Below are 21627 nucleotides of genomic sequence, written 5' to 3'. Positions count from 1 at the left end.
AAAGATCGAAGCAAGAGAACAGATAAGTAAAAATACCATATATTAATATTGCAGATCAGTTAAATCTGTCCCTGTTGAGACTTCTATAAGCTGTTGCAAATGATTTATTTAAACGAATAAAGCAAGTAGTTGACTAGAGATTTCTAGTAAATTTGGCAAAGAATATTCACTGAAACAGAAGTATGCGTGCTCGTGTATTCCCTAAGGCTATTCATCGAAAATGCATGTATGTATACATGTACATGTATATACACTTTTTCTTCAAATTTGGACCTTATTTTCCTTAATAGGGGGTCTATTTTATAAATATTTCCAAGTAATGAGAGTGCCATAATTAGGATGTTCGAATATCGACTCATACAATTTACAATGTTCGAGTATATAAATGTATAATAACTACGGTTATTAAATTTAAAATATAACACAACTATAATTTATCGGTTGCATTTTTTTATTTCACCTGAATGCATTATTTTGTAAACATAATAAATGATAACAATAAAAATATAAGGCAAGTTACACACAATAGATACAGCCAAAGACTTGCCAATATAAAATGAGCGTAGCTTAACACGTATTTGTTTTGAGACATTATTGTACATGCACATATACGTTGAAATGGAGGGAAAAAACACAATACAAATATTTTCGAGATGCTTGCCTATCCATTTGAAATCGCTCTTGTGACCAGCGCAAGACGAATACCCCATAAAAACAGAGGTTTATTATTAAATGTATAAAAACTGAGTTCAATATTTACTTCATGTAAATTTCACTTAGCCTTCGTTGTCTAGGTGACGAATACTAGCACCAAAGCAATAATTGAGCATTGATTTAATTTAAATCTTATCCGGATAGAACAAACCGATTTTTTTTCTTTGAATCCGTCCAAAAGACATGTAATGATTACATAGCAATGGCATGTGATGAATAAACAACTGATAAATACATGACAAACAAATTACAACCGGACCTAACATGTATAGAATCGGTATCACTCTGGTAGATTGGTACTCCACCCATATTCACACGTCAGTCACACACACACACACACAAACGCACATATACAGGAACCTACGCATGCATGCACACAAACATACAATTACTGTTTTTGTAGATAATTAATAAATAAAAATAAATATTAATCCTTAGTTACTATAATTTATAAGCATTCAACCTCCAACTGGGTGTATTTACGTCGTTGCTTTTCGAAAAAAGATGACCTAAGGCTCAAATAAGAGCCCAAAGGACGAAATTGATCTTAACAGGTTTTGATGAAAAAAACATTCCCCTGCCCCCGTTTGCAAAAAAAATGTTTTTCAAGTGGCTGGAACTATTTTTAAAGTTGGCAAAGATATCATATGCACGAAATTCTGTGCAAGTTTTGAAGATTGGGCAAATCATTTGACTTCTAGAATGTTCAAAAGGTTTCATTACAGCGATATTCGGAATTTCCCATCCCCTACCTTATTGCAGTCGTGTATTCACGATACGAAGCCGTTACTAAACTCGGCGAAACATGTTTTCATGTTTGTCTGGGTGCCACACGTAACATGGTATAATAGTCGGAGTGACTCGAGGGACACAACGTGTTCAATAATATCTACTGATAAATAAACCGAACTTATGAAATGGTAGATTGAATCTTTTAATTTCATAATCAATTGCAAGTTAAAGGTCAATGCGACAGTGTGGAACTACCAAGTAACATTTAACAACATGTCATAACTCAATGAAACATAATCATTTTTGCAAGTAGAATACTTATGTTAATAAAAAATACTGTACAATAAATAAGAAACGCAACCATTGCGCTATCAGTCATAAAACAATATCCTTCCGTTTTCCAACATTTATTACACCTTATATAAACGCTTTTTTGTTGTTCAGATGCTACGAAAAGTGTTGCTTGCAGCAATATTAGGCCCATCTTTTAATAATTCGCTATTTATTTGCTTTTATTTCACAAACGCACTATTAGAGGTTTATAGAATGCATCCATGCATCCATTTTAAGAATTGTGTATTTTCCTCTATATATATATAAGTTAAAATTCAGCATTCCGTAATACTGTCTTCTCTAGTGTTCACAAATATTAATCTTGGAATTATAGCTTGTCTTCTATTAAGTTGACAAACTTGTAAATCACACACAAGAGCATTCTCCAGTCTCCACTTAACGATAAATTCTCGTGATTTTACTGAACATTAAACATGAATATCCAAAGTCCGTTGATAAGATTGCCGCATTTTCATGGGTCTTCGTGCGAAAACGCATCTATCCATTTTCTTTAGGTTTCTTATGTTGTTTATTGACACATAGCGAGCGTATAATATCCATCGCGAACGTATCTTCTTTTCTATTGTGTCAGCGTGAAAATTAATGGCTTTGATTCTAAACCATCTGAAACAAGAAAGAAACGAACATATATACATGCTACTGCCACGATAGACATCTTATATTAGACTGAAATCGTCATCGGAAAATTGTTCTGTTCATGTACACATTTTACAAGAATTCTAAGTCGGCTTTCAAAACAAAGAGTACGCACAGATCATTATGGTAATGCCCGATATCAATAGGATGATAAGATAATGCATTTAGGAGTTAGAATAAATAAAAAAAAACTAAACTATCTTGCATAGTATTAAACTGACTAAATTCGGTTATTGCAAAACTAACGGAAGTTACGGTCCACTTTGTAAGCATTTTGTGCAATATTATAGAACGTCGGTTTGTCTTACCGAATTCGTCCATTTTATCCAAACGATGTCAGCGATATACATTGACCATTCAAACAGACCTGAAATTAGAATAACATGCTAACAATTACATGTATTAAAATGGCAACAATATATGTTAGGTACCTTAGTGGGTCGAGTGATATGAACAGTAAAGATATATATCACAATGGTATCGTATAAATGTTGTTACATGTATATGGTTGTATTGTACAAGTAAATGCACCAAGCGATTATATATGATGTATTAATTGAATTATATTTTGTGATGATATAGCCAATGATATTATGTATTCGCACTTAACACCCGCATACGTATCAGAATATAAAACTAGTTTTCACAGTATTTGCAACGAACCGATGGCGTTTAAGATGGCTACTTACATTTCTGGCCCCGCATGAGCTTCCGTCCACGGCCGGCTCGGAGCGGGTGTACCTCCACTGGCCCTTAGCATCATCACAGCATAGGTGTTCACACTGCTTTGGGCCCACCTAAAATGGATGAGGGTGGTCACGATTGTATAAATGCATAAGCAGTGTCCATGCAATTTCTCTAAATGACTAAAGATGGGCTTCATCCAACTAATTTTATAATTATCATCATACACTAGTTAAATCAAAACAAAGAACCCTCGTTATGGCAAAACCGAACTTAACACAGTTTGCACGGGCTAATCTGGACACATTTAGCTTTAACTGTTTTTAATAAGAGACTTTCTTAAAACAAAGTGTCGTCCGGGATTGCACAGGCTTAACTTGGACCCTGTACACAAAAGCATTAAGCCCAGTTTTCCCACAATGAGGCTCTAACCACAGACCTCACACGGCGGACCGCCAGTAAAACGTCGACATTGCTCCGTTATGGACATGTAGGTTCCCGGAAATGACGTTGGGAATTGCATGATCTCATTGCTCGCCCGCTGCTTGAGACATCCGGAACGATCCATGCTGAAAAATCGGTTTGCGGTCACTTATGTTATCTTATAGACCAATCCGTATCGGTTTGCTGGCACTTTAATGCATCACTTTTGTTCGATTTATTTGCTATGGTATCATATTTAAAATGAATGCACTTGTATTACAAATAAGTTTTCGGACGTTAATCAGCTCTTGACTAAACGTAGACATATAACTGAACCGCGCTTTGGGGAAACCGGGCTGAATGTATGTATCGATTCAGATTGGCCTGTGTAGTCATCACAGGCTTTTCATGGACGACATTTTCCGCTTTGATTGTATTTTACGTTTAAGGGAAAGCGTCGTCCCGTATTATCCAGTGCGGACTGCACTTATCGATGACGTCCCTTTACGCTCATGCATTAAGCCAAGTTTTCCAAGAGACATTCTCAATTTTATAACGCTCCCACCATTAAAACGTATGGTTAACGAGAGTTTATTCTTATGTTGGGTCAATGCGCATTTATGTATCTCAAATTAGGGACAAAAATTTCAGTACATTCAGGCAGCGGGTAAAAAGGTCCATACTTACTTGAGGAAGTTTTGAAAACTCTGTATGGAGCAGTCGGAGAATCTACTGAACTTGAATGCGTCCTCTCTGGAGTAGCTCATGATGAAGCCGGAGTTGCTGGCGCAGGGACTCGCCTCCGCCTCGCCATCGTGGTAGGCGCCCAGCCTGCAAACAGAATACGCTTAAAGTTGAAACCTATTTATCTCAGCTCGATTGCACCTTCTTGTCTTTGAAGGAGATCTAAAGAACAACAATCGAATCCGTGACCCCGGTCGCTAGGTGGACGCCATAATCCACTACTCCACGGCGACCCCTGCAAACAGATTAGCCTGTTATCACGGTAAACGGTGACAATTCACAACTGCAACACCCGTGATAATGACAAAGTGTTACAATTCGCCATGGCAACGCCCTTAATTATGGAAAACGCTTAAAATTTACCAGGGCAACGCTCGTAATAGTAGCAAAGGGTTACAATTCAAAATTGCAACCCCCGTTTTAATGGGAAGCGGTAATAAATCGCGATGGGAACACCGATGATAAAGACAAGCGGCAACATTTCACTATTCAAAACCCTAAAATAATGGCAAAAAGAAACAATATAGCAAGACCTGTGGTAAGGGCAAACAGTAACAATACGCAAAAGCAAAGCCAGTGATAACGGAAAACAGATCTAAAATAAGATAGCGAGAACTAATGTCTAAAAGTAACAATTCAAAATGACAAAGCCAGAGATCATGGCACAGTTTGTGATATAGTAATACAGTCAGGAGGCACACTGGCAGAGCCTGGCATATATGCGTACTACAGAAGTCGAATATACAATGGCATGCCTTTATCAAAAGTGCTGTTGTACTATTCAGAGGTGATTCACATATCATCCCATTAATTAATAATCTCGTAAAATGTCGTGAAACAATCAAACATTTTCAGGAAGTAATTTAAACCGTCAAATATTAAGGAAAGTGTTTTCCTAGATAAAATAAGATAAAAAAATTGTTGAAGAATAAACAAAACAATTTCTGTCAAAATTTAATCGTACACACTTGCATAGGCAATTTGTATGCGCACATGTCTGATTTCTGTGCCAGTATTATATCATTCTTTGAACATAACTTTAAATTTTCATGTAAATGTTACAGGAGTAATTAATGTCTTCTGCAAAATAATAAACGGACAATAAACAATTGCAGAACCTAACGTCTAAACTTTCTGTTGTATAATTAGCGAATGAACGATAGTTTATTATGGTTAGAATAATGTTATAGTGTCATTTAAAAAAACTGACACGCAATGCGAGTATGCATCTACAATGTATCGCATGTAGAGGTCATTCTTAAATCATCATCGAATATCCTGGCCAAAATAAAAGGCTTAAAAACTGTGTATCATTCGATGTGTTTCCTGTTTTTGTTTTTCTTTAAATGAATTGTAGATATAAGATTTACCATTTCGCCGTTAGATTTTATTCATGACACAAATAATAAAAAAAGCAACTTATATTCAAAATCTTGCATACCCCCCACCCCATCCCACCCAAAATATCAATTTATTTAAGAATTGAAGAAAACATGTACAATAAAACGTGTAAGTTATATGACCTGCGTCATGCGAAAATGGGTCTTATGCGAAATGCGGCCATCGTAGCTAAAGACCAGCCTGCACATCCGCGCAGTATGTTCAGGACCTACACTGTCCGTTATAAAATAACATATGAGTGTGCTGTCTAATAAGTGGGTCATATTTAACATCAAGATGGTATGATGATAAACACACGTACTTTAAAACCGTTGCTTAAGCATTTTTTTATATTTACAATTAAACAAGAGGGTAGTGCTCGAGACACGACGCTCGATGTTTGGATGATAGATTGATATGTCTTTATTTTCAAACAGAAACAACTATTATATTTTGCGAAATTATACTTGCAAATATTTTCAAATTTTTGTCAGAGTTATCATTTCGATGCATCATTTTTAAAAGGACCTATCTCTTTGGTCATGACCGAATTTACAAAAGGTAATACTTACTTTATACTACAATTATCGATCAGGAACTAGTTTGCATACGATGTTGTAAATTTGGCGCCGTCGAAAAATTTGTACTCACAAGAATTTCGTTCTCATGCAATAGTTTAATTGTTCAAATGTGTATTAAACAATTCATATCTCATTAATCAAAGATTGCTAGTAATTATCTCTAACGAACATCTATACATGTTGATGTTTCCAGTGTTCTAAGCTGTCCTTTGTAGTAAAACATGCGAAATGCACACTTTAATTAAAACAAGTGAGCAAAGCGTGGAAAATAAGGATACAAACATTAAACAGACGTATTCACAACAATTGAAATGAGAAAATATCTAGACGCGTTCTTGGAAAACTGGGTTTAATGCATATGCGTAAAGAGTCGTCCCAGATAATGATGTGCAGTCCGCACATTTAAATCAGCGACGACACTATCCGCTTGGATTTTCGCTGAGATGAAACGTTCTTTAATCGAAAAGTACCATTCAAGCGAAGCGTTGTGCCTGATAACCCTGTAAGTACTGCACATGATAATATGGAACGACACTTAATGCACATGAATTAAACCCCGTTTTAGCAGAACGAGTTCCATATCTTCTCTATCATCACTTACAGATGCCCAACTTCATGGGCGGCTATAATGACACCATTGAAGCTCGTGGAGGCCTCCCCAATCCCGAAATTGTATGCCAACTTCCGGAAGTACGGTGCGGACAAACACGCCCCTCGCACGTAGGCCACCCCTGCAAGTATATTTATCATAATACAATGAACCAAACTAGACCACTCTTAAAGCACCAAAATCGAGCAAGAGTTTTCCATATTGTACTAAATAAAATTAACCATTTTAATCATTTGCGTGAAAGTAAACAATGGACATTATTGTTACCCTTTTTCCACAGTTGTTTTAAGGGTCGTTAGAAGCCTTGTACAGCCATCAATTTTCTTAACAAATATTGTTTATTTTTTATTGTAAAATTTCAGGTTAAATAAAATGTTACATAATATGCATTTATTGCTTGCAAACTGTATACGGTGTTGATTGGGAAGCCATCGACCCTCACACATTTATTTACGAGACAAATTACATATATTGTACGTGAAGCAACATATGTAGTTGCACACACAGTTTGTCGTCAGCTGCTTCAGCAGAATAAGTTATTAGCCGTAAATAATTGATTTGCAAAAGCTGAATATATAAATAAACACATATGCACCAAAAGAGGGGGTCATCACGTGATTATCCAAAGGACGCCCATGCCGAGACAGTGACTTTAGCCGTTTTATACTCTACTAGCTTCGACATTTCTTAGCGGGATCACAAACAAATCATAGCTAGTAAAGTAGAGATATAGATCTAAATCGAATATTAATACGAAATAAACGCTAATCACTTTCGTATAAATTTGGCTGAAAAGCGGGCGGCATTTAAAAATTAAACAAACGTAATAAATTGTATAAAACATTGAGAAATACCTGTTTCGACAAGGACGTCATTATCATGATCGTCACGTGTGCTGTAACCACTTCTGGAAGTACCTTGTAATAAAGTATTTTTTTATATTTAAGAATCTCGTGACGTCACTCACCGGCCGTTCCCGCCACACATCCGTCAACCTCCTCCTCGTCATCATCGCTTGTGAACCGGCTGTCCTTGAACCTTCGTGTGTGTGACGTCATACGGCAGGCGTCATTACTGAAAAGAGATGACCTCAAAATGAAACAAGTGTTGCTAACTAATATATATTTATATATATTAAGATGCTATCATAGAAAATGTGACATGAATCAAGTGGTGCTGTTTTAGAAATTCATTAAATACAGGAGGTCAACAGTCCAGAAATTACGGTTTGATGTAATAAAACCTAATCTTTCGAATCGTTTAACTGCCGGGATATATTAATATAAGTAAATAGTCGCACAGGTTAATCAGAGACGACACTTACCGCCGAAACTGGATTTTTTTGCTAAGAAGATACTTTCTTTAAACAGAAATTATCAAAAAGGGCGAAATGTGTCGTCCCTGATTAGGCTATGTGGACAGCACAGGCTAATCTGGGACGACACGTGCATTAAACCCCATTGATACAGAGCACGGCTCATATATAAACATCAGACACACCAGATACACTGAAATTGTGTCTGCAGATGAGCAGTAGAGACATACGTATTAGCAATTCATAAGCCTGCATGTAAGAATCTAACAAAGAGCTTGAAAACATCGAATTCTTTGACACATAACAGTCAACGCAGGAAAATGGGCGTTTGAAACAAATCTTTCACGATTGTCAAAATATAACAAGATAACATGTAAATATTTGCGTTGTATGACATGTTTACTTTTTGTTAAAACATTATTGTTTTAATCGTATCAATATACAATCCAATATTTATAAGTATATGATACTGAACCATTAAATGCAAATCGGTTTTTTGACTCATCGTTATTAGCTCATTCAGCGTACGAATGGGTGATGCAAGTAAATGTAAGAAAATATCAAAGCGCAGACAGTGAAAGCCGAGATAATTTACAGCCGCGGTATTAATGACAACAGAGGACAATTTATGATAAGAAACACCTGCATCGTGCACGTTTCGTAACAGCGCTAATATCAATATAAATGTATGTTGTATATGTAATAAGCATTGATAAAAACTGAAAATAATCCTTTTCCAGTGGCTCAATGTATCAGAAGAACGAGGAGACATTGAACATAACTTACAGTAAGATATTACATGTACCATTACAGTTAATAGTACGAAGGTTTTAATAATATCCATCTATAGCAAATAATAGTGAAAATAGTCAATGCATAAACATAACTAAAATAAACTGTCTACACAACTTTCATTTGTAATTTCCTTAAAAAAGACAGCAAATGTAGAGTAACAATTGTCGAACTAAACAATGCCCATATAGATTACCATATTTTGTAAAATCTTAAAGCAAATTAATGATTTTCAGAATTATTTCTATGATCAGTTTGACAATTTTTTTTGCATCATGCTTACTAGATGTAAGAGAGCGAGAGTCGTGGTGCGGTTAGGGGGGCGGGTACAATGCGATTTTTCGTATTAGACGTTAATGGTCTGTGTATTTAATAAAAGCAACTCATTGACTTGCTATCAATACAATTATAATGGCAGCATTTATTCCAATGCCATTGTGTAAGGTCGTCACATCTTAAGCTTATCTAGAGGACCACAGTGTGAAATAAAAAGTTGTTTGTTTGTTTTTTCATCCGTTCCGTTTAACGCACTTAAATCTTTAGGCATTAACAAACACTGCATTCGAAAACTGTTCACTTTCAACCACTATTAGAAAATTTGATAAAGATATTAAAATATTTTAATGTTCGACTTAACCTTAACGACAGAAGATAATGAAATGGTGAGTATAGTAACGGCGGTTTATAAATTGTCTCGTTAATTGATCTTATAAAGTATAATTAAATTATTGTTAACAATATTTTCAGACATATTAATGCCCCGCTAATAAAACAAATGATTTAGAACAGTAATTCTTAGCTACGCCCTCAATCTGATAAAGGAAAAAGGCATGTGTTGGTTAGTAAAGCGCATCGACTCAGTAAAATGGGCGGTTTCCAAAAAATAGTGTAACCAATCAATTATCGTGCATAACTGGTGTCAAATCATATTAATCAAATCATACTTAACCCCAGAACCTTTCAAATAATTTTACGATATTTGTTTCTTTTTGCGTGTACTTGAATTTTAAATTAATCAGATGCAATTTTCGATTTGCGTGTATTTTCGGCGATATCGGATTTTTTTAAACAATAAAGTGCATTATCATATACCGCCACGTGCGTTTAGTAATTAGTAAATAAAAGTCGACAGAAAGAGAATCCATTTTATGCAGCTCGTTGTTTTTCCAACTGTGTAGCACCATGCTAACTGGAGGTGTTTCGGCATATAATATAGTTATAAAACTGCAGAATATATGAACATAGTGACCAAAGTATAACACTAACCAAATGCAATACAATAAATACGGTCAAATTAACCCATTTATGCCTAGCGTTTAGAAAAAAAGCCTCGGAAACCAGCGTAGACCCAGATGAGACGCCGCATGATGCGGCGTCTCATCAGGGTCTGCGCTGTTTGCTTAAAGGAATTTCTATAAGAACTATTATAAATATAGAAATACATATACTAGACATCCCTTATTTTTGAAATAAATTGATCCAATAAAGAAAGATGGGAGAGCCCACTAGGCATACATGGGTTAAACTTGCGTGGAAATATAAAACTAAAAGAAACTTTGCGCTAGTCGAGTGTTCAAAGAGTACTTACAGTCTAGTGGCCTGCACCAGATTGGATTGAAATGGAGGCGGAGCCTCTCGACTTATATATGTGTCGCGTTCTGAGAAAACTGGGCTAAATGCATGTGCGTAAAGTGTCGTCCCAGATTAGCTTGTGCAGTCCGCACAGGCTAATCAGGGACGACACTTTCCGCTTTAATGGTATTTTTCGTTTAAAGGAAATCCCTTTCAACCGAAAATATAGTTTAAGCGGAAAGTGTCGTCCCTGATTAGCCTGTGCGGACTGCACAGGCTAATCTGGGACGACACTTTACGCACATGCATTATGCCCAGTTTTCTCAGAACACGACTCATATGCTATTAGAACAATGTCATATTTGTTGTCTCGTCACTACTATCATATGGCATTATCAGAACGAGTTAAATGACTGTGTAACGTTTCTATAATATACGTGTAATGAGAAAGTCCGAACATATACATCATCTAAGATTTCATGTGCACTTAACATAGGCTAATAGGGGACGACACTGTCCGCTAAAATGGTATGGTCCGCATTAAGGATGTCTCTTCATAGAAAAAATACAGTTCTGAGGGAAAGTATCATCCCTGTTAAGCTCAGAGGACTGCTCGGGCTAATCAGGGACGACACCTTATGCACATGCGTTAAGCTCAGAGGACTGCTCGGGCTAATCAGGGACGAAACCTTATGCACATGTGTTAAGCTCAGAGGACTGCTCTGGCTAATCAGGGACGACACCTTATGCACATGCGCTAAGCTCATTTTTTTTTCAAGAGCGAAGCTTATATATATATATATAATCTGATATTTCATATACATTATTCATGTTTGTCCGTCAAACAAACCTTCAAAAACATCATAGTGATTCTACTACACAGTGATAATAATTCATGTCCAAATTCCAGGCATACCCTGTTTGTAGAAAGGCCACATCGTGTAGTGGCAGAACTGTCTCGTACTTCACCAGCCATCGCTGGAGGCTGTCCATGGCGTCATACAGCGAGAACAGCCGACTGCCCTGGCGTATCCGGTTCTCCTCGATGAACGGCTGTGCAGTGGCGTCCCGGAAGACCCCGATCTCGCGGATTTTTAAATCTATATGCGGCCACTTCCGTTGTAGAGAGATTGTCAGAAATTTCCAGTTCACCTTCAAAGAAACATCGTAACACGATGAGGTTTCATTAAACTATAAAAATAAGTGTAAAGTAACCCTGAGATCATTGTCAGAGTGTGTGATTTTAGAAAATGTCAGAGTCGACCAATTGTCGAGATTTAAGGAAAACACGCGATAAAGAAAATTGTTGGAATAGTTTGATTGACCTGAGTCTAACCATAATTGTTCACTTCAGTAATTGCAGCATTCGCAGCAAGAGGTTTAAGGCGTTAAAGATAACACACAGTAGTAACTGTACTGTTCGTTTAAATATTTGAAAGTGTTTAATAGTATAGCATATTAGGCCCACTCTGGAAAAAACAGGGCTTAACGCATGTTTGTAAATGTGTCGACTGCACATGCTAACCAAGGACGACACTTTCCGATGTAGTATGGTATTTTCCGTTTAAAGGACGTGTCTTCCTATCGCAAATCCAGTTAAGGCCAAAAAGGTCGTCCAAGAATAGCCTGTACGAATTGATTACACTTGAAGCACATCCATTAAGCCCCGTTTACCCAGAGACAGACTAATATTTGTAACAGCTTTATTGTCAGACATATCGAACTTACTAACCAATTTCATATGCATCTGTTAAACACTACACCGATTTTACATTGTCGAAAATAAATCATATTAATATCGAATATTTGCACTAATGATAAAAAACATTCACAATTTACACTAATATACAAATTTTACACTAGCAATAAAAACACACACATTTTACACTAATATCTTTTTTTACACTAACAATAAAAACACCCACGTTTCGTACTAATATACATATTTTGCACTAACAATAAAACACGAACATTTTAAACTAATATACCTATTTTACACTAACAATAAAAACATGCAAATTTTACGCATATAATAAAAAACACTCACGGCATGCCAGAAATGCAAGAGGTACTCTAACAGTTCGTCCGTGTCGCCTTCGAACTGTTGGACCATGGCGTTATCACAGAAGAGCAATAACTCTGGCTCGATCTTCGAGGAGCTCAGAGTTACCTGACGTTTCTGACGTTTCTGAAAGACGTTCACAAACTCGACGCTTTTCGACGCCGTCGAGTTCAATGTTGTCAAGTTCAAGAGCTCTTTCCATGGGAATTTTAAGTTGTCCACGCTTGGAGGAACTAAAATATAAACAGGATTTCATTTGTAAATTTGTATGCTATGTTACTTTTTTTTGTTATTTCATATTTGACAACATATGTCGGTTGAGAAAGTCATTATGACGTTTACTTTGGAAATGTTGAATAAACTGTTTAATGGCTTCATTAAAGTAACCTTTAGAAAATATTACATATAACAATCGTACACGATGTTTACCTCCAATGCCACATGGTATACTAATATTCGCTGTCATTTGGTGTGAACATATGAACGCATTATAATTAAGTTTGTTGTTGAGGAGAAATTGTTTGTCTTCTCATTAAAATACACAAAATCTTTATTTTCAAATGCAATATAGTTAAAATACACATTTTGTATCAGCATAACAAAAATAAACGCAAATATTTAAAATAAGTGTGTATGATATGTTTCTTATTAATACGCCAGCTATTCTATTAAAAGTTATAAAACTTTTAACAAAAATCTAAATTAATTGTTGAAATACTAAAAATAGATTTAAAATCAAGAAATATAATCAATAACAAGCCATAATGAAGTGTTGGCATGATATCTGTTTCATATCAGCGATGACAAATTGAAAGCTCTGATGCGGAAATGGACTAACATGGTATGTCAAATTCCCGAATATAATATTAATCGTTTTCCATGAAAAAGTATCATCGGTTGCTATTCATACAAACATTTGAAATTTATTGGCTAGTTTTGTTAATAATTTTGAAAAAAAATCAATTTTACTACTCTATTTATTTTGAAATCAATAATAAATAACAACCGATGAATTTGAAGAATTGAGTCAGCGGCGACAACGAAAGAAGAGTTCGTCTGTTTTGCGAACTGTATGTTCTTTGCTTGAAAATTGAAACACACAGCACAAAAACGAATTGAAATTAAATTGCTTTCAGTAAATATTTAAAATTTGAGATTCAGTCAAACGTTCATGAGTCTAGTAGATTAATTAACTCTTTCAGCGCTGGAACCGAATTTTGAAGGTCTTTGCAAACAGTTTGGATCCAGATGAGACGCCACAGAACGTGGCGTCTCATCTGGATCCAAACTGTTTGCTATTCTGATAGTATTCTTTGAAAAAAAATCGAAGAAAATGCTAATTTTAAAAATTCAGCAGACGACATTTTAGCAGACTGCAAATTTCCCAGCATGCAAAGGGTTAAGTAGGCGTGCTGGGACACACTCCAACTTTTTTCTTTATGCATCCTCAGGCGCAGAAGGACCTCGTTCACTTGGAAATTCACATACAAAACATTTTGACTGGAGGCGCAAAAAGTCCACGGCTAACAACTTAGCCGCGTTATGCGAAAATGGGTAGTTTGCCATATGCGATCAGTGTAATTCCAGACCAGCGCAGTCTGGTAAGAACTGCCGAAATCACGAAGATGTATTGTTCTCATTAGCAAACACGGTAGCTTTTGACCAAACTGCGCGCATACGAAGGCTGAACTGGAACTACGCTGACCGCAAATGGCATAAGACCCAATGTCGCATGACGCGGCTCTACTGCGTTGTGCAAGGTAAATGGGTTTCATGTACACCCAAATCAATATGCATCAAATTGTTCTAAATAATACATATCAATCTTGCTAAATAATAAGTACAAATAGATGCGCAATGCGGATGCGTAATAAAATATCAAACCATTTATATCTAAAATGATATGGCCATTCGTTGGCATTTCACAACCAGGTGTTTCCCATTTGAATAGTATACTCGGGAACAAGTCTTGAACCATAAAATTTTAATTTGGTAGACCTTTGAATGTTTTCAAACATTTCGATGTATGATATTATGATAATGTAACCAAAACAATTTACTTATGGCGACATCATAACTTAACGGAAATGTCAAATGAAAGTGAGTACAAAAGTCATCTCATTAGGTCCAATCATCAAATGCTAGTATTAACGTGGCGTCTATCGGAATGACGTCAGTCGTGTTAATAAGATCAGATTCATCATCAAATGATATTAATACACACATTTAATGTTGTATTAACAAACCATGACTGATCACCAAATATGATATACAATGTATTTTAAAATGGATAAGTGAGTGACGTTTTGTTTCTGTATTGTGTGTCTATCTCGACTCCCATGCAATCAATCCCGACTCGGGAAGAGTTTGATGGATCTACCTATAAAAGAAACTACATGTTTGTCCCGCCCAGAGAACTAAATTAAGGAAGTTAAGATATTGATCTGACCTTGGGACGAAATTGAGCTACAATATGAGCTTCGATCCAGAAAAAAACTAACTTCATTTATGTGTTCATGTGCAAAAAGTGCCGTCTTAGATTAGCCCGTGCAATTCGCACACGCTATTCAGGGACGACACTTTCTGCGTTGACAGAATTGTTCTTTTAAAGCATGTCTCTTCTAATCGAAAATCAAGTCTGAGCGGAAAGTTTCGTCAACATTCAGCCTGTTCGTATCGCACATGCTAATCTTGGACGACACTTTACGCACATGCTTTAAAGGGGCCTTTTCACAGATTTTGGCATGTATTGAAGTTTTTCATTAAATGCTTTATATTGATAAATGTAAACATTCAATCTTAAAAGCACCAGTAAAAACACAAGAATAAAATTAAAGAAAGAACAAGTAACCCTAAACTGGGCTTGAACTACTGACCCCTGAAATAAAAGTCTATCGCTTAGACCACTCGGCCATCCGTGCTCATACAATGAGTGATGAATTTTGTGCTTTTTATAAGCAATCCTCAAAGCATCACAAATATAACGACAACATCAAAACTCTCCAATTTATTCAATCGTTTCGTGTTGCAACGCTTTATAATTTTGCAGGTTTTTAAATCGTTGAAAGATGCATATAATGGATATTTTAGAGCATGGTAAATGTTAAGTATTACTGTTTCCTTACAAATATCATAACTAAAAAGAAAATGTGCGAATTCGAAAAAAAAAATTTTTGTCAATTTACCAAATAGTTAAAAGGCTCCTTTAAGCCCATTGTTCTTATGGCGGAACTCGTGTCTTTAATCATCACTAACTACAACTGAACCAGCTTACCAAAAAGCTCGTCGTCAGAGAATGTATGTGAGTCCGGGGATTTCCTCCATATAGTGTGGGTATCGAGGTGCAGAGACCGTTTGTGCCTTTTGTGAGCCAACGGCGGTGCTATTACCATTTCCTCGTGGATAATGCCCTCCTGTAATCATGGAAACGGATTACATTTCGTGCAAGTGTATTCTAGATCGCCTGGAAGGACCATACAGGCGGCATGAGCGATTATACACATCATACCAGAAATGATTGTGTTAGTTGCTTATAGAAAAAACTGGAAACCTTTCTCTAAAATCCGACCCGTAATAAGTTCGACAGGCTATTTAAGTATCATGTATGTTGGTATTAAAAAGATTTCATACAAGTATATATACAAGGCTATAAACAAGTCTATTAAAAGCCTACCAAGATATAGACAACAAGAGCTTTGTCTAAAACAAAAAAACAGTTCCTTTAAGGGTTAATGTTTTGGGATCATGAACAGGATCTCCATACCCTTCAGTTACTAGTATCTAGTTAAAGTAAACTTCATTGCAGAATGCAGGTTTTAGTTTTCAATTATCTCTGTAAACATAGAAACCACAATTTTGGTCTGACGAAAAAGATGAAATAATATGCATATTCATCACATGGTCGTCTTTACACATACCGAGTTTCATTAACTTAACTTGAGTACTTTTTTAATTATCACAGGATCCAGCCTTTAGTTTTTACTTATTTCTGAAACCGTAGCAAACACAATATTTGTCTGACATCAATGAAATAATGTGTACATTTCTTATATTCTTTTTTGTGCTCAATGTAAACCAATATACGCATTCTTCACTTAAGATACTCTGTTTGTGTATTAAAATAGTGTGTCTACGATCTTAAACCGGAGAACATAGCATGACATAGCATTAAATAACCCGACAGCAGACACGTCGACACTCTTACTTGTTGAACAATGCATTCTATATTTTTATGATTGTATTGTAATAATTTGACAAGTTTATGGTTAATTTGCATGTTCTTTATTATTGTTTAATTATTTTTTAATCATTTATATGATAGATCTTTAATTAGCTAGATAATACAAATAAAACAGGTTGAAGCCATTGACGTCTGATACTTTAGTTATTTAATACTAAAAATAAGGATACTAGTAATCTATCAGTATAATTGGTATTATTGATATGCGTGGAGAGGAGTTTAATAACAATTAAACGGCTAAACAAAATATTCATTGTTTTGAAACTGTTGGTCTAAAACCTGTATAAACAAGAGCACCGCATAACGGATGCCACGCTCGGCTGCGGGTGCAGTTTTTAATAAATGAAAGCTGGTCAGAATTTTTTTTTAGAGGTCACAGTGACCTTGACCTTTGGCCTAGTGGCCCAAAAATGGGTGTGGCATGTAGAACTCATCAAGTTGCAGCTACATATGAAGTTTCAAAAATGTAGATTGAAGCTCTTTGATTTAAGAGCCAATGTTTAAAACCTTAACAAAATGTAAAGGTTTTAGCACGACGCGGACGGCGGACGTCGGACGGCGGACGGCGGAAGGCGGACGACGAGTGGCTATGATTATACCTCGGGTTTTCTCCGAAAACAGCCGAGCTAAAATGAATTATAACAAAAACAATTGGGCCTCACAAATAAAAGAAATGTTAGAACAATTAGGGTTAACAAATTTATGGATTAATCAAGAACGTATTACTATATCATTAAAGAGCATAAAAATTAGAATATTAGATCAATTTAAACAAAATTGGTTAAGTAACATTAATCAACCTGGCAGACTTAGCACATATTGTATGTTTAAAACCAAATTTGAATTTGAACCGTATTTGCACATAATCAAACAAAATAAATATAGAATAGCACTAAGTAAATTCAGAGTATCATCGCATAATCTAGAAATTGAACAAGGACGTTACTATAATATAGAGAGAGCAGAACGAAAATGCAAAATATGTTGTACAAATTTAATAGAAAACGAATATCACTTCATGTTAACATGCCCACTATACTCACATCTAAGAAGAAAATACTTCAAATCATATTACTGTAGATGGCCAACATTAACCAAATTTAAATCGCTCATGTCAGCCACAAATAAATGTGAACTTCTTCAAATTGCAAAATATATTTACGATGCAAGTAGACTAAGAGAAGAACTCGTAAGCATGTAACTTTCTGACAACAAAAATAAAATAATTATCATTGCTTCAAACGTCAATGAAAATTGAATTACTAATTGACTTAACTAATTGTCTGTATACATGTACATTATTCAACTTTTCGCATCGATAACATACATCATTTTATTTGTTTAGAGTGTATGTGAAATACTAGTTTTACTATGTTAATGTATATATATGTACATCAGTCAACATTTTTCATCGATAACATGTACCATTTATACTATGCTGTATATGTGAAATATTGGTACCATTAATACTACATTGTATATGTGAAATATTGGTTTTACTATATCGATAGTAAAAATAGTTTTTCTCATTATGCCAAAAGCATGCACTATTGTAATATTTATATATTCTAAATAGTTTTCTCAATATACCAAAAAGCGATTTCGGTATATTATGTTTATGTTAACAAATAAATATTTAATGACCATCAAGCACTAACATTGCATTCACGATCTTAACCTGTAATACTAATATCTTTCTTCCTCTGTATTCAACTAACAATCACAGCAATCTTTACCTGAAGAATTACCATTTGCTTTATCTAATTGTAGGCTAGAAGCTTATTTGTAGCTTAATTGCCGAAATAAATGTTGTTGTTGTTGTTGTTGTTGTTGTTGAATTAAACAAAACTAGATATATCAAGCACAAGCCCACAAGGAAGAAGGAACTGTCTTTGGTACGCAGAACAACCACAACTTTATGAAGTAAATACAAATGAGCACGAATCTGGCATCATTACAATTAATCATAATTATGTTGCACAAATTATTTAATTGTAATTAGAATAAAAGTATGGATATGACCTCATCGTTATTGTATGAATTGACAAACCAATGCGTTTTTCTTTTGCGGTCACTAAGCGTCAATTATAATCAATGTGTCGATGCATCATCGAACGCCCAAATGGCGTGGAAACCAATCAACAGCATAGTTGTTGCATTTAAGATAATACTCATAGGGATAGCATAACGTATTTAGTATTAAGACATTAAAACAGTAAACTTACAAAGGATATTGAGAGGAAGTGCGTCGCCAATAACCACAACTCTGTTATTAGTATTTTAGAGTCAGTTCCCTTTGTCAATTTTTGGTATAGTCTTTTTATTGTATCGAGTATAACTGCAACTAATAATTTAAATGAAATCAAATTAATCTTTATATAATTATAGATGACTTTAAGAGAAATGAAATATGGTTTAATCAAGGGTAATAACTTTCTCTATAGTTTGTATATAATTATTGCGGTTCGCTATTGTGTTCAAGCATGAATTCAAGAGAATTATAGAGAATACAATACGTCTTCAAACATTATTGGAGGACATCTAGAGTAAGTGCACTGAATACACGGACTAAACCTCAAACTATAGAATGCTTGGAGTAATTGACCTAATTTGATTTTGTGTGTGCAGAAAACTTCTTATAAATTGTAAATGTAGTTAAACGAAAGTTCATATCTTGATAAAGGACTTTGAGAGAAGTGCAGGGTAAAATTATTTTTAACTATTTCTGCAATATTTACAGATTCGTTACGATTATTTTCTTCCGGAATAAAGTTTAATGTTCGAAACCAAATTTGAGTTTATCTTACCGCATTTTGCATGTAAGGACTTTAATATTTATGTTATGTATAATAAATACAAAACGCAGTTTGCATCTAATTATTTTTATTTTTTATAAAAAGCACCATAACTACTGGGTAACACACAACTCACCACAAAATGTTTCATGTTGCCACCGTTGTGATTGTCGTTGTGTCTTAGACTCACCAGGGTACCGGACCCTACATCGTGGTAAAAGTGTAGCTTGTCCGCCTTCTGATGGAGCCGGTGCTGAAAAAAAACGCAAGTCTAATGTTGAAACTGAAAAACACCAGAAGAAACTATTGTCCTTGATGAACAAGTACTATGCTTATTAATCGTTATTTTTTAAACGTCATTTCTTCTTAATTGTGAAATTAAGTTTTCAAGAGTGATGACTTAAATGTACGCACAGGCTTTTCAGATACAACACGTTCCGCCTATACTAGATTTTCGTTTAGAAGGGACCACCTTAAAACAAAAAATTCCATAAAAGCGGAAAGTTTCGTCCCTTACACTTTACGCACTGGCATAAATCCCTGTTTTCCCAGAACGAGGCTCACGTGGCGATGGCCGCTTTAAAACACAGCCTTATGGTTTTCAATCCTCGAATATCTTTAGTTGAGAAACACGTCAGATGAATTATTTAAAAAAAAGCATGTGACGTATAGAGACAAAAGTAAAATACAACATGTTCTACCATTAGGCTACATATTCGTATTTATTTGAATAAAAACACATGATACACTTGATATGTTTATTTCCTTTATATTTTCACTGGTCTATCTCAAACTTACATGTTTATTATCCTCATGAAAGACTGTCTTCCCATCACTGTCAGTGAATACGTGAAGCACTTTAAAATCTTCATGTAAAATGGAGCTATTAAGTCTTTGAAGATTTATATTATATTTACGAATGGGTGTGTGCACATTTAGACTTATTTCCGGGTCGACTTTTGGATCACCGACAACTGTTATGTCCGCGGGATGCTGCTCCCTTTGCATATTTTCTGAAAGATAAGAAACGAGTCTGCTGACAAATGAGAATTGATATTATTTTGAAATTTTAACGTTTTATTTAGATCATGTTTTGTGGTGTTGAATCATACAATTGTATGAACACCACGCGTATTGCTGTAAGAATTCATGAGGCAAAGTGTTAGCACGACACAATTCAAGATAGACAACGAATACTAAAACAAACACATTCAATTGTGGTAATTATTTGATCGGGAATTCGCTGCAATCATTCAAAGGACATTTTATTTGTAGAACAAATCTAAATAATTAAAATAAGATAAAAATACCACCTTACCCTAACCCCTACCCACATACATGAGGTTGTTCAGAAATGAAAACTGCTGTAAAAGTCGTTTTGGAGCATATAAGTGATATAAGATGCATAGAATTAATAAGTTCACATTTATTATGTAAATTGAAAAGCAAACTTTCGTGATGGCAATATCCAGTCCCCTAATATGTAACAACAAGTAAATAATAAAATGAGGTTGTGTTATCTATCCAGGTCATTGAAATCAATTTTTATTTTATGCTTTCAGTTGGTTTATAGAAAAAAATCAGTGAAATAAAACTGGTATTTCACTGTTTTAAATAGTAAAAAATAACAGTGAAAAATATCGATATTTTTCACTGTTTTATTGTGAAATGGCGTCATTTTTTTTCAACGAAATGACGTCATAAATCCAGCGAAATTATTCAGTTAAATTGTTTTACAATGTAAATTAACGGTGACAAAAGCATAAAATAAAAAGAAAATTTGTTGGCTTCGATGGAATATCGATTTTAATTCACTCGTGATCATAAAAAATACACATTTTCACTCGTGGCGCAGTGGCTGCGCCACTCGTGAAAATATTATTTTATATGATCACTCGTGAAATAAAATCGATATTCCACCGAATCCAACAAATATCCTCTATGTATTCACATACTTTTAACATCATACTAGTATGTCACACGTTCATGTATA

At 35.0% G+C, this 21627-nt stretch overlaps 1 protein-coding gene across 1 annotated transcript; it reads right to left on the bottom strand.

Annotated features, from left to right (window-relative positions):
• Nucleotides 1-1810: 1810 nt before the first annotated feature.
• LOC127861748 (A disintegrin and metalloproteinase with thrombospondin motifs 2-like) lies at nucleotides 1811-20642 on the bottom strand. Its single transcript, XM_052400429.1, has 12 exons — nucleotides 20433-20642; nucleotides 19771-19887; nucleotides 15874-16012; nucleotides 12585-12832; nucleotides 11454-11689; nucleotides 7826-7932; nucleotides 6850-6979; nucleotides 4231-4374; nucleotides 3560-3689; nucleotides 3126-3233; nucleotides 2745-2803; nucleotides 1811-2403 (listed from the first exon to the last, which is right to left on the bottom strand). Exons 1-11 carry the CDS (start codon nucleotides 20640-20642, stop codon nucleotides 2759-2761), a joined length of 1614 nt encoding a protein of 537 aa, XP_052256389.1. The 3' UTR covers nucleotides 1811-2403; nucleotides 2745-2758.
• Nucleotides 20643-21627: the final 985 nt, after the last annotated feature.

Source organism: Dreissena polymorpha, chromosome 16, assembly GCF_020536995.1.
Source record: "Dreissena polymorpha isolate Duluth1 chromosome 16, UMN_Dpol_1.0, whole genome shotgun sequence".
NCBI classification, from domain to species: Eukaryota; Metazoa; Mollusca; class Bivalvia; order Myida; family Dreissenidae; genus Dreissena; species Dreissena polymorpha.
Note: the sequence above shows the minus strand (reverse complement) of the source record. Positions and strands in the feature narration are given on the sequence as shown.

Coding starts and splice junctions, on each gene's coding strand:
- LOC127861748 (XM_052400429.1), bottom strand. CDS start 20,642: ATGCAAAGGGAGCAGCATCCCGCGGACATAACAGTTGTCGGTGATCCA. Junction 16,013..19,770: donor GCAACATGAAACATTTTGTG/GTGAGTTGTGTG, acceptor CCATGATTACAG/GAGGGCATTATCCACGAGGA. Junction 4,375..6,849: donor GCCCATGAAGTTGGGCATCT/GTAAGTGATGAT, acceptor TTCTGTTTGCAG/GCTGGGCGCCTACCACGATG.